At 36.3% G+C, this 14,955-nt stretch overlaps 1 protein-coding gene across 1 annotated transcript; it reads left to right on the top strand.

Moving 5' to 3' along the window:
• Positions 1-5,121: 5,121 nt before the first annotated feature.
• On the top strand, positions 5,122-7,585 carry LOC113335453. The gene is made up of 2 exons (XM_026581497.1): positions 5,122-5,262; positions 6,099-7,585. The coding sequence occupies exon 2, from the start codon at positions 6,296-6,298 to the stop codon at positions 6,890-6,892; it is 597 nt and encodes a 198-aa protein (XP_026437282.1). The 5' UTR covers positions 5,122-5,262; positions 6,099-6,295; the 3' UTR covers positions 6,893-7,585.
• The last annotated feature ends 7,370 nt before the right edge of the window (positions 7,586-14,955 follow it).

Below are 14,955 nucleotides of genomic sequence, written 5' to 3'. Positions count from 1 at the left end.
ATCGAGTGGGTCCGGGTGGATATGCGGCTTTGGCAAAAGATAATTTTAATTAAGTTTTCACCATCTGCACGAACAAGTTCTTTAAGCATCCCAAAAAGAAGTGCATCCTTAATGTTATTTAGTGGGCATGTGGGTAATTGGATTCCTCCCTCGCAGAGGTCAAATATATCTTGAAATGTATCAAATTCGTATGGAGCACTGTCACAGAAAGCTTTGATCTCGGGTACGAAAACCTGAACTAGTGATTTTAGTGCACAATTCACCTCGCCTCATCCTGTTTTTGGGAGTGGACGTTGCAGATTATGTTTCGATTGATCTTGCTCCCTATATTCACGTCGTTGCAGATTATGTTCGTGTAATTATATCATAAAAATACCAATACTGGGACAGAAGTGGCGGCCGAGATCATAGGTTTCATGTCATGATTAGATAAGTACGCACAATTTATTTGCACTTTTTTTGGGGGCACCATTTATAGTAAATGGTCCATTTTTCGGTGTTCGCAGCCAGCTAAAGTCACAAATCAAGCCCCTGATGAACTATTCCAAAATGTCATTAGGGTAGTTTGCAATGATAATTCATCAGAAAGTTTTAATCCTAAATTTGTAAAGAGATCTGCAACCAAAGAATCTCTGGACACATAGTAAATACGTAAGGTACTCGATTGAACCAACTTCCTAATGAAATAAAAATCAAGAGAAAAATGTTTGATTCTGCTATGCAGCACTGGATTTGGTGCCAGAGAAATCGAGCTTTACTATCACAATCAATGGTGGGACTAGTTGACTGAAAAACATGAAGATCTTTGAGAAGATGACAAAGGCAGAGCACCTCAGCAGTTGTGTGAGAAATATACCTATACTCTGCTTCGGTGGATCTTCTAGCAATTGTAGGTTGTTTCTTTGATAACCAAGAGATGGGAGAAGAACCAAAAAAGACACATTACCCACTAGTTGATCTCCTATCATCTAGATTTCCTGCCCAGTTTGAGTCATAGAAAGATGAATGAGCTGTAAGTCCCTTTTGCAGAACAATTCTGTGATCAATAGTATGCTTTAGATATCTGAGAATTCTCTTTGCTGCAATAAGATGTACATATGTAGGATTGCTCATATGCTGACACATATGATTAATTGCATAACAAATTTTTGGTCTTATCCAAGTAACATACTGAAGTGCCCCAACAAGTGACTTATACTCAGTGGGATCATCTAATGGTGAACCATCATGCTTACTAATTTTTATGTTAGCAATAACAGGAGTATTGCAAGGATTAGAGGTGAGCATATTAGTTTTCTTTAAGAGATCATGTATATATTTTGTTTGAGACAGATGCATAACAATATCATTTCTCTAAATCTTAACCTTAAGATGTAGAAAATAGTGAACTCATCATAAATCCTTGATTGGAAAAGATATAGCATGCTGAGAAATTACCTTGTCAAAACTCAGTAGAGGATCCAATGATAAGTACCTCATCTACATACACCAGGACATAACACATATTATTTCCACTCGTGTAGATACATAAAGAAGAGTCAACATGAGAAGGTCTAAAACCAATTGCAAGAAGAGAATTCATCAGTTTCTCATACCAAACACTTGGGGCTTGTTTCAGGCCATAGATGGATTTATATACAAACAAAGTGAGGCTTATCTTTATCTTTGAAGCCAGGAGGTTGAGTCATGTATACATCTTCCTGAAGAAAACCATGAAGATTATCATTGCTGATGTCAAGTTGCTTCACAGGACAATCATTTTGAACTGCAGTGGAAGGAACAAGTCTAATAGTAGTGGGTTTGGAAACAAGACTGAAATTTTTGGCATAATCCAAACCTTCTTGTTGATAATATCCTTTAGTACCTAATATGGGATTAGTCTTTCCATAGTTCCATCTGGAATATGTTTAACCTTAAAAACCCATTTACATCTAACCAATTTATGTGCTTCATATGGATCAACTATAGTTGTAATAGCAGTTTTCAAAGCTGTATTCTCCTAAACCATTGAGTTAAGCCATTTGGGACTGTTCAGAGCTTGCTTGTAAGAAGTAGGATTAAGCTTAGTAAGTTGAGATAGCATAGATAAAGGATATCTTATTGAGAAATAAGATTTAGTCTTGAAAATTCCATTTTTACCCCTAGTATGCATATTATGAGTGGACACGGTTGGCTGTAAAGGAGCAGAAGAAGGTGTTGATGCAATAGTTGTTGTGATTGGTGACTGGCTTGATGTGACTGCGGAAGTAGAACATGGTGCAAAGGGATCAAATGTGGTAGTTGACAAAGTTGCAGCGGGATCAACTGCACTAGTTGACAGAAAATCATGTAACTCAGCTAAAGCAGAATGTTGTGATGTAGCTGTTGATACAGAAGTTGGAATGCGTTTGTCTTGATAAAAATGATACCGCTGAGAATCAATCTTGTAAGTGTTGAATAAATTGCAGGCAAGAGCAGGAAAATGTTCCTCATCAAAAGTAACATGTCTTGAGATATACACTTTTCTAGAATATGGATCATAACATCTATATCCTTTTTGAGAAGAAGCATAACCCAGAAAAACACATAGCTTGCTCCTAGGATCTAGTTTAAAATGTGTATAAGGTTTTAACAAAGGATAGCAAGAACAACCAAACACTTTCAAGTACCGATAATTTGGTGGAGCACCATACAACTTTTCATAAGGAGAAACAAAAGATAAAGAAGCAGTAGGTAATCTGTTTACCAGATAATTAGTTGTCGTGATTGCATTCATGACTGAAGAATAAGTGTTCTTGTAAGACCAACCAAATGTTTTTGTTTTGCTTCTGCAGCTCTATTCTGCTCAGGTGAGTAAGGACAAGTGTTTTGATGTGTGACACCACAAGTAGATAAGAATGCACCATTGTTGATAAACTCACCACCACCATCAGTTCTAACAGTCTTGATAGTAAGATCAAAGAAATTTTCTACTTGTAACTTGAATAAAATCAGAATCTCATTAAAGGAAAGATCCAACAATACTTACTATAGTAATCAATAATGTTGTGGTAGTAAGAGTAACCACTATTTGATATTACAAGACTAGGTCTCCACAAGGTTTTGATTTCTCAGTCAGAATGATTTCCCAAGTAAGTAAAAGATTATGAAGTTTTCTAATTCTAAATGAAGTAGAAAAAAAAACGGGATTAAGGCCATTGAGAACACTAACCACAATCTCACTTTTGTTGATAGCAGATTCAGCAACAAAGAGTAGATTTGAAATCTTCTTAATCTCATTTAAAAAAGCAGTAATCAACGAATTACCTTGCTTGATGTTTGACAACTTTGTGCGTAGTTGAATAGCATGAGTTGAAGATGTTGCAGCAAACCCTTTCTTCAATCGATTTCCATAATTCATACGAAGTAGATGTACTAACTACATAAGAAATAACACCTTTTGAGATTGTAGACTAGATCCAGAGTATTATTGTTTGATCTTCTTCATACCAACGAGTGTAATCTGGATTAATTGTCGCTTTTTTATCTACTCCTCTTACTGCATAAACGTACTTGAGAGGATAAGGCTTAGTTCTACCTATGTAACCTGAAGTATTATAGCGTTTGAATAAAGAAAGTAGTAAAGCTTTCCAAGTAATGAAATTGTGATCTTGAAGTTTAGAAGTAACAAGACTAGAGATTGTATGAAGAGGAACCTTAGTTATTGTGGATTCCATGAAGAAAATTTGAACAAGAAAGCAAGGAAATCAAGAAAATGTGCAGAGTTTTAATGGCGGAAGCGAAAAGAAATCAATAAAAAGACAAAGGTTATCAGGCTAAATGGCTCTGATATCATAGAGAAATGGCAGAGGAAAAAGATGATGATCACATTCTCAAACAAAGAAGAAACGAATCTCTTAAATACAGAAAAGGGAGACTCACACACTCTTTGTGACAGACAACCTGTCATGACAGGTCATCTGTACAGAACACCGTACGAATGAACACAACTAAAGACACACAGAAACACACTGAGGGAAGACCTATACATACTCAACAGTTACAGTTGACGAACTAAAGAAGGATCAAGTTGACCCAAATGCATTGATTTTTATTAAAAGGAGAGCAAAAAAAGATCCGGGGAGAGCAAAAACCATAGTTGACTCATTAACTAGGATCAATTTAATATAAATCTACGAGTCAGACATAATTACCCTCACAAACTTTTCACATACGTTTAATTAACTAAACCTTAACCCTTTCATCGTCTTCTCCTAATTGCAACATATAAAATATACATCAAAACAGAAAAGTGAAGTTGTGTCTGTGTGATACTTTTTGATTTAAAGAGAGGTGTGTGCATATAAAATCGGTATCAATTTCATAGGTAATGAAAATCAACTTGTCCAATCATCGTGGTTATCATTAGAAAAGATTAAAAGAAACAGTATTAGATTATACGTGATAAAATAATATCCAGTATTAAGACCCTTCCTATAATAGACAACACTTCCATTTAAATGGATCTGTATCGTTAAAATCAGTTGTCGCATCATTTTGTCATCTTTGCCCGCAATCTCTAGATCATGATCTCACCGTATCAAATTGTTGATGATGATATTTAGATTTTTCTATCTATTACACGATTTTATTCAATTATCACGTAGGCTTATCTGGATTTATTTCTTATATGCACGACGATAGTTTCGTGTTTACTATGATTACAATGGCGGGAAAAAAATCACCAACCTTTAATGAAAGTTTTATGTTTCGATAATGGTAATTACTGTTATATAAAAGAACAAGACAAGGAAGGAGTAGGTTTGATGATGACCGGACTGAGTATATGAAAATTTCGTGTGGTTAGAAGGTACAGTTAGTCCGACCTGTTCATATATATGTAACCCGGTTTAACTTGTGAGGTGACTACAATTTTTTTCTTCTCAGATTTTTTTTTGCTCTCCCTATAACAACTCGATCCAGACGAACCAAAATCCGCAATTAACAACGTCACCTACAAACCCAACTTGAGCACACCATTTGGTGACATATTCGGCCTGCAAAGCTTTAGCTTAACTTTTTTTTTTCCGAGGAAAAAGTAAATAAATCAAAGATACAACTTTTACCATGTTCACATTTCTTTTTTCCACCACAACACTCTTTTGTCTCTCTGCGCATCCTGCGAGAACTCTCGTCTCCGTCTTTCAGAACTGAAATTTTTACTCAGATGGATGAAAAAAAGGAAATTGAAACAAAAATATGTATCAATTAATCTGCAATTTCATGTTTGTTTCTTCTTCCCAGGTACATTTCCGACCCTTACTGTAAAACTTAATGTTCTTCGCCATTTGTAAATGCCCTAATTGCTTTGCTTGTTTGATCTAAAACACTAATTGTTTCTTAATTTTACATTTGATACTTGGGGTTTTTATCTTTGTCTGCGTTTTTAGTGTTGATTGTTACTAGTAATTTTTAAAAGTAGTCAGAATTGTTTGGTTCAAAAAAAAAAAAAATCTGAAAATTGGGCTTGAAATTAGGTTTAGGGCACAGTTGTGGTACTTGTGTATTGGCTGGGGAAATCTTTTATTTGTAATCTTTATAAGAATATTTTAGTTTATTGTGTTATTTCAAGTGATCATTCATTATCTTTAGAGGTCAGTTCTCTCTAATTTTTTGTATTGTTCTTCATCTGATCTAGACGGTGCTTGTCATTCAAAAATTATTGCTTTAGAATTACTGAGATTTAGTAACACAATCAGTGATAACAGGCTCATAATAGCTTCATAAAACCACATACTTGCAAAGGCTTTCTGGCCAATCATTTATAGCAGCATTTTATTATATCCAATATATCGTTATCTCTGTGACTCGTCCAATTTCACATATCATTACATTTGGAGTCCATGTTCCCATATCTCTCACTAACAGGTCATTCAGTTTTGGAAAATTCCTCGTTATATGTCATGCCACCAGGTGAATCCAATTTGCTGTCGTGTTTTTTTATTTATTCTGATCTAAGTTATTTTTCATGTTAGAAGTGAGAACACAAGCTTCATTTTGATGGTTTGACATATATGTAGTACGATAGTTGTTCTCTATGAGTATATGTTCTGTAATCTATTGCTATTTGTTTGCTCTAGATGGGGCATCCTGCAGACAGTATCTCAGCTAAAGCAGAAACAGAAAAAGTCAAATCAAAGTTTATTTCGTTTACTGAGTCAAGCTTGTGTTTGAAGCCGAATTCAGATGTCTCAGCAGCAGAGAACATTCAGATTTTTGGTGACGCGGTTACTTCTGGCACTACTAGTATAATTTCATCCCTGACAGTTCCGAGTATATGGTTCATGGCCAAGAACCCGTGATTTCTGTTACTGAAAATGCTCTCTGTTTAGTACCTTCTTTGGAGTTACAACAGCGACCGGACAAGAATAAGGCCAAGTCAGAACCCAGTGCTATTTTCAGTAAATCGGTTCTTGTTCCCTCAAATTCATCTGTAAATTCAAAAGGGGAGGTGGCACAGAAACCAGAGACCCATGTTGTCCAAGAGCCTAAAAGTACTATTGGTGTTTCAGTTCATCGGGATTCATCCTTGAACTCTCAAAGGAAGATAAGTCAGAGTGTGAATGGTAAAGCTCAATTGTTTCCGTTGGGTACTGAAACTTCTGGTGCGTCTCTTACTGGAAGCATGATCGGTTCTGCTTCTTTATCTGAATCAAGAGAAATACAGAAACAAAAGCAGGATCAAGTGGGGAAGAGAGTAAAAATGTCTTCTAATGAATTACTGAATTTACAAGTGCCTCTAACTTACGATGGTTTGAATAGGCTCTCAGCGACACAGTTGTACAAAATTAGGTTGTCACTACGTTTGAGAGGTTGTACTGGGAAGGGTAAAAAAAAGCTCTCATTCATAAAATACTGGAGGCTAAGGGAGTGAAACTTACAGAGCCAACCAAGGCAGGTCTGAAAAGTGTGGAGGAGGAGAAGGATGAGGGGAAGGATCATAAAAGAGTGACACTTGCAGGGCCAGCAAAGGAAGGTCTGAAAAGCCTTGAGGATGAGAAGGAGGAGGGATCATAAAAGAGTGAAACTTGCAGAGCCAGCGAAGGAAGGTCTGAAAAGCGTGGAAGAGAAGGAGGAGGGGAGGGATCATAAAAGAGTGAAACTTGCAGGTCCTGCGAAAGAAGGTCTGAAAATCGTGGAAGAGGAGGGGAGGGATCATAAAAGAGTGAAACTTGCAGGGTCAGCAAAGGAAGGTTGGAAGATCGTGGAGGATGATGATGAGGGTAGGCCAGTGACGAAGGAGAAGTTCCAGCTTTTGTGCAAGGTGATGAAGGAAGTGCTAGGTGTAGGAGTTAAATATCGCACACGTTAATAATTACGCGAAGTAAAGAGTACAACCTAAGCGAAGAGCATCGTACACAACAAAGTTGAGATGACACACCAGATGATGTCAGCAAAGTCACGAGTAAAGTATGAAGAATCGTGCGAAGAAGGATGCTATACGAAGATAAGAGATTGTATATGAGCGAATATATCCCATAATGATCCCGAAAATAATGGGATTCTTAGCTGTCACCCACTATGTAAAAATCCTATATAAAGGAGAGATATCATTTTCTGTAGGGGATTCTAGGACAAGTCTTGGAAAAGAGATACGAAGAGAGAGAAAGTGAGTTTAGGTTTCAAGTAGAATTGTTGTAATACTTGAATCTATCTTGTAAACATTCCTAATCTTTTGTTAATAAAATCAAGAATTCATATGATCATCTAGAGGTTGAATTAGTTAAAGTGGATTGTAGTTGTAAGATTTCTTACAACTACATTTTTGGCGCTAGAAATCAGTTCTGGATATTAATACCTCTTAATAGATCTGAAATTCTTAGGAAAATTAAGGAAGAATCATAAAAGATCAATGAAGACAACAAGAATCATACCAGTTCAAGAGAGAGGCGGAGATATACGGTGTAATAACATAACTAAGGTATCAATTTCTAAGGTAGATTTCCAAGCGACAGTAATCGGGAGAATTCATAAAAGAAATAACGAAGGTAAGAAGATCGAAACGGTAGAGGCAGAATTACCATTACAAGATTGGGAAAAGGTGAAGATTTCCTTTACGATAGATGAAATTCCAAAAGAAAACTTACAACGAACAGATCCATTGGTAATTTCGGTCACAGTCGAGCGAGAAAACATTATTGCAAAACAAAGGACATTTTAAGGATGGGCGATTGACAAGACATTGATAGATACAGGAAGTGCAGTTGATATATTTTTTTATCGCATATTCAAAGCAATCAAATACGAAGATGAAGAAATGATACCTACACCATATAATATTCATGGATTCAATAGAGCAGTTACAAAGCCAAAGGGAGAAATCGTGATGCGAATATTACTGGGAGAGGTTGAAACAAAGATAACACTATGTGTGATTGACTTTGAGTCACTATACAACATGATGTTGGGACGACCATGGGTACATGGATTAAAGGCAGTAGCGTCAACGTTACATCAATATATCAGGTTTCCAATTCCAAGCGGTATCGGTGAAATCAGAGGAGACATTAAGGCTGCGAATACTTGTAATCAAATAGATGTGTGAAATTATGAAGGACGAGCCAAAAAACGAAAGGATCCATGGAGAAAAGAAAAAGAACAAAGGAAAGAAGAGGAATTTCGAATATAATGATAAGAGCGAAAGAAGGAAAACGAATACCAGGCGAAGATCCACAGGAGGAAGGTGGACGAAGTAAAGAAATTAAGGAACCAACACCTATGGGAGAACCAAAAGCGAATTTTACCGCAGCAGAACCAACAAAAGAAATAAATATAGGAACTGAAGAAGAACCAAAAATATTAAGAATTGGAACTAAAATGGATAAAGAATAAGAGGAAAAAACAATAAGCATTCTGTGAGAGTATAATGATATTTTCGCATGGAGTGTGGAAGAAATGCCAGGAATAGATACGTCTGTCGCATGTCATAAATTAGACATTAAGAAGAATGTAAAACCGTTCAAGCAAATGATAAGGAAAATCGCAACTGATTATTATCCAAAAATAGAAGCAGAACTATAAAAGATGTTAGATGCAGGAATTATAAGGGAAGCAAATATCCAGAATGGATAGCAAATATGGTGGTGGTTCCTAAAAAGAACAAAGAAATTAGGATTTGTATAGATTTTACAGATTTAAATAAAGCGTGCGCTAAAGACAATTTCCCTTTACCCGACATATCTCAAATGGTAGAATCGGCATCAGGGAATGATAAAGTCACAATGTTAGACGGGTACAAAGGCTATAATCAAATTCCTTTGGCAATATAAGATCAAGAACATACCGCTTTCTTCTCACCAGGAGGTTTATATTGTTACACGAAAATGCCGTTTGGGTTGAAGAATGCCGGTGCGACTTATCAAAGAATGGTGCAGAAAGTATCCGAAAAGTGGATACATAAAACATTGGAGGTTTATGTAGATGATATGCTAATTCAAAGCAAAGAGACGAAAGATCATGTTGATGATCTGCGAGCAATATTTGAACAGATGCGAAAATTCAATATTAAAGTAAATCCAGAAAAATGTATAATTTGTGTATCATCAGGAAAATTCTTAGGCTATATTAAATAGAAAAGGGAATACAAGTTTATATGGAAAAGGTACAGGCGATTAGAGACATGCCACCACCTGCGACCATCAAAGATGTTCAAAAGTTAAATCGATTGATAGCATCATTGGGAAGATTCATTGCAAGATCTTCGGACAAATGCAAACACTTTTTCAATATATTAAAGAAGGGAACCAAATTTGAATGGACAATGGAGTGCGATAAAGCATTACAAAGAATAAAAGATTATTTGGTAAACTTATCCATTATGTAAAAGGCGAAGCAGGGAGAAGAACTGTTATTGTATCTAGCATCAACATATCATGCATTAAGTGCAGTACTGTTACGATCAGAGGAAGGTGTAGGAAAACCGATATATTACATTAGAAAAACATATAACTCTGCAGAAAAAAATTATTCAAAAATCGAAAAGATGATTCTCGCACTGGTATATGCATCATTTAAGCTTCGCATTTATTTTCAAGCTCACAAAATTAAGGTATTAACAAGGATACCAATTGAAAACGCAATGAAGAATTCGAAGAGGTCAGGAAGAATAGAGAGATGGAATGCACAATTAGGAAATTATGACATTGGTTATGAAATATTATCTTCACCAAAATCTCAAGTTATCGCAGAATTTCTTGCAGAATTTCCAATAGAAGAAGATGAATATGTAGAAGAAATGATGGAGGTGGATGAAGAACATGGAAATCCTAATGATTTATTAACTGAGCGAAATCCAAACAGATGGGAGATTTTGGTGGATGGATCATCCAATGGAGAATGAAATGGCATTGGTATTGTATTCATTTCACCAACAGGAGCGAGAATGGCTTATTCATTCAGATTGGACTTCGCATCCACAAATAATGAAAATGAATATGAAGCAGTTGTTCACGCACTAAGAATAGCAATTGAAATGAAGATTGAAGATGCGCGAATAACTAGTGATTCCCAGCTGGTAATTCGTCAGATAGAAGGCACATATAGTACTAATGAACCATTTTTGCAAAAATATAGAAGATTGGTTATGGATTTAGCAGTGCAGATTCCAAAAATATGTTGGCGACATATAGGAAAAAAAGACAATAGACTTGCAGATGCATTGGTTTTCATACCATCAATGTTAGTAGATCCGGTAGCAAGGAATATAAAGATACAAACACTAATACTACCATCTATAGAAAAGGATGAAGAAATGAAAACAGATGTGATGATCATAGACGATACACAAGCAGAAATGTGAGCGAAGAAAAGGATTGGCGAACTGAGATACACTCCTATCTAGAGAAGGGGGAATTGCCGAAGAAAAGATTAGAAGCACACAAATTAAAGAGTCGTGCGACAAATTGTGAATTAAAGGATGGTGTTCTTTATAGAAGATAATTCCTTGGACCTTCGCTTAGATGTCTTACGCGAAAGGAAGGAATCGAAATTCTAAAGGCATTACACTATGGGGATGCTGGTAATCATAGTGGAGGAAGATCACTGGGATACAAAGCAAAAATACAGGGCTATTACTGGCCATACATGCATGAGGATGCAAAACAAGTTTCGAGGAGATGCGAAGAATGTCACCGTCATGGAAAGAAGATACATGCACATAGAGCTATGCTTAATACATCAACAAATGTGTGGCCCTTTGGAAAATGGGGAATAGATATTGTTGGACCATTTATACCAAGAACGAGACAAAAAAAATTCATAATTGTCGCGACAGACTATTTCACTAAATGGGCGGAAGTAAAAGCAGTTCAACATATCCGCGATAAAGACATCTTCACATTCATTTTTGAAAATATTATATGCAGATTTGGCATCCCTGCACAATTGGTGTCTGATAATGGGAAGCAGTTTGAAGGCGAGAATATAACAATACTGCTCAGTGCGTTCAAAATTCAAAGTGGCAAATCTACTCCTTTATATCCTCAGAGCAATGGACAAGTAGAAGCTACAAAAAAAACAATCGCAGACGACCTGAATAAAAAGTTAGAAGGGCACAATAAAGGATGGTGCGAACAAGTACATAATGTGGTGTGGGCATACAGAACTACAAGAAGAGAAGCAACCGGAATGTCACCCTTATGTCTGAAATATGGAGTAGAGGAAGTGCTACCAACAGAAGTGATCATCCCTACCACAAAAAGAGAAGCTTGGGAAAAGAATTTAAGTGCGGACTTGATCTTAAAAAAGCTAGATGATTTGGAACAAGTAAGAGAAGTCGTTTTGCAGCACATGAAAAATTATCAAAAAAGACTAGCTCGGGAATATAACAAGCGGGTTAAAATAAGAGAATCCAACCAGGCGAATTAGTTTTGCGCGAGATTCCAATATATAAAAAAGGGAAAGATGGAAAATTGGAGAACAACTGGGATGGACCTTACATGATAAAAAGAATAGTTGGAGAGGGAGCCTATGAATTAATGGATCCTGAAGGAAGAAATACAGGCCGTAAACTAGATCGCCCTTGGAATAGGAAATTCTTGAAAAAATATTATCCATAGCCACCTACGAATCAATTCGCATGAATAAAAAGATAATATCCTGAAAGTTCATATTTCGAAACAAGTTTGTAATGTGAATATTTCGCTTGAAAGTTAAGAAATTCTATAAAAGAAAAGTAAGACCTTGATAAAGGCTATAGAAAATGATATTTATTATCAGATTGGCTAGGAATCCGAATGTGACGTGCACCCTAGTTCGCTCATATGCAAGAGGCAATATAGTAAGACCTATCGCACGTCACAATCGGAAATACCTAGAAGGCATGACTCAAGGGAATGCTACACCGACTTCGGAACTTGAGTTGTGGAGATTTGGGGTGAGAATTAAACGATAATGCCCATCCGGGAGAGATAACTTAAAATTTCAGTCTAAGATAGAAGTCTTAGATTGAGAGCCTAAGGTGAGAAAAGCTTTCCCAAGGAGTGCAGAAACTCGATCAGGGCGCCGAGGTACACGGTTGAGTCAAGAGTGCCCGGGACGTTTGGAGCGTACCTTGCTACTCTTGACAAGTCCTGACTATGATGCACTCGGTCCGAAGATACCCCACCTAGGGTGTGATCTTGCTGTCATAAACCCTATAGGTAGTGTATGCGAGATTGCGAAATCAACTAGTTGTTGAAAAGCCGGATGGGAAGAGCCGTAATCTTAACCAGATAGAGGTAAGATTCCTTGAAGGGGCAATCATAGGGGAAGATCAGGACGACACCCTCCATTAGGGAGCTGAATTGTGTCAAAAGACGTAAATATCATAAGGCTTTTACTCGTGGGAGTATTAAGACTTGTGATATTTATGCGACAAACCTGAAGAGGAAATAATACAAGCGAAAAAGATAAGACGAGATCAATGGGTCGATGTACTAAAATGCAAAGACCTGCGATCTCGTCGCACAAAAATGAGGCAAGATAAGACCTTTACATAGGAAGGCAAAATAAGACCTCCTAAGTAAATTAAAAAACCACTGATAAATTCACACGATTGTTTTATAAGAAAAATAATAAGAGGCAAGTATGGGAATTAAAACAACAATATATTATCTTCCTTGCAAAAACAATGCGAAGATTCAAAATATGAAATAAAGAAGGAAATAAGAATGCTTAACAGTAGCATCTTATTCAAGTACTTTCAGACTTTAGCACTGGATCAGATTTTCAATCTCAGTACCGGCTTCATTAGCAGATTTTCTCCTTCTTGCTGAATTTCTTCATCATCTGATCTTTTTCATCATCGCTTAAAAAGTCAAAATCACTATCTGCTCAGGATACTTCATCCGCACTCACATTGCATACGGGGAGTTTTACTGCTGGAAGAGAGTTGCTTGAGAGAATTCCATCAATAACAGATTGGGCACTAGAGTGGCCTTTGCGAATAGCTCTTTCAAGATTTCTAGCATTTATCTCTAGAAAATTCTTCTGAAATGCAAATCTTCTTCGTGCTTGCTTCGAGAGAGAAAGAGAGAGCTCAAGGTTCCCACGAGATAATTCCAGATTTGCATATTCTTTGCGAACCTTGGATAATTCAGAATTCAATTGAGCAACACAGACTGGTGCGATTTTCAGAATCTACAAGAATAATATAACCATAATAGAAATAAAGAATTAATATTATGCGAAAAATGCTAAGAAATCATAATAAGGCAGTCAACCCTAGCTGACTACCTTGGAAGAATTTGGAAAAAGCAAGGGTATTGTCCTTCATACTTTCCATAGCCTTATCAAATCCATCACCAACTGAACCACTGAGACGAGAGTGAATTTTTTTTCTTCAGGAAAGATTTATTCTTTTCTTAAGAATAAGTCATAAGAATTCTTAATTGACTATTGTTCTTGAAACTTTTTCTTCACAGAAAGATTTATGTTATTCTGAATTATTTCTCATTTCGGGAGCTTAAATCTTTAAGCGAAGTTCGTACTGTTCCTTTCAGTACGCGAAGAGTTCGTGCTTGGTTTTCATTTATTTCATGAAGAATTGAATACTGATGTGAAAACATTGCTTCTTTCTTCAAGAAAGATAGTTTTCCCTAGAAAGAGTATGGTTTTCTTCTGATAAAGTTGATGAAGTAAGTCAGCATCGCGTGACAATTTAGAAAAATAAGATATTTGATCACTAAGAAAATCAATTTTTGAGTGAGACGGTCATTTTCATGGGAAAGATTGTAATCTGATCAAGTGAATATGAATATTGATTATTAATTGATTTAGTTGAGACTGCAACTTCGCGTTATTCGCTTGGGTATCTTCAGCAAGGAATTGAAAGTCATATCTCTCATTCGTTCGCTTCTGGTTTAAATCTTAACAAATGCACAAAAAATTTACAAAAATGAACATATGCAAAGGAATACAATACGATAAGTGACTCAAATATAACAATAATACCTCTAAGTTTTTGATTTTCGCTGCGAAGATTTTCAGCCTCAAAATTTGAAATTTGGAGTTCTCCTCTCAGCCTTTGTATTTCTTTTCCAAAGAAACATTTTCTGCGAAAGTTCCAACTGAGAACAGCTAGATTCAAAATGCTTTTCAGCAAGCATACGCGACGATAGAATCTAAAAAGGAAAAGATGAGTTAGTATGACTTGGAAGTATCATTAAAGAGATAAAGTTAAGGTGCGAGGATAATTACCAGACATCTAGAGCAACATGGAAACTCGGGTCAATTTGAGAAAGACATCATCCCTTGAAGCTTTATCAACGGGAAATTCACATAGAAGCTTGCTTAAGGCTGAACAGGAGCGAAGCTTGCAGGATCATCAGTTAAAGATTGGGCAGATTGATGACATCGGATAGAGTTTGAGCAGCAAGTTTTACACTATCCAAAGCTTTTTATTCAAAGGAAAAGAATTTAGTAAGGAAAGAGAAGAAGGAGTAGTAAAATAACAATACT

This window comes from Papaver somniferum, chromosome 1, assembly GCF_003573695.1.
Source record: "Papaver somniferum cultivar HN1 chromosome 1, ASM357369v1, whole genome shotgun sequence".
Classification (NCBI taxonomy): domain Eukaryota; kingdom Viridiplantae; phylum Streptophyta; class Magnoliopsida; order Ranunculales; family Papaveraceae; genus Papaver; species Papaver somniferum.
The sequence above is the reverse complement of the archived record's forward strand: the minus strand, read 5'-3'. Positions and strand labels throughout refer to the sequence as shown.

Excerpts from the sequence above, each read along its gene's own strand:
- LOC113335453 (XM_026581497.1), top strand. The coding sequence starts at position 6,296 with ATGGTTCATGGCCAAGAACCCGTGATTTCTGTTACTGAAAATGCTCTC.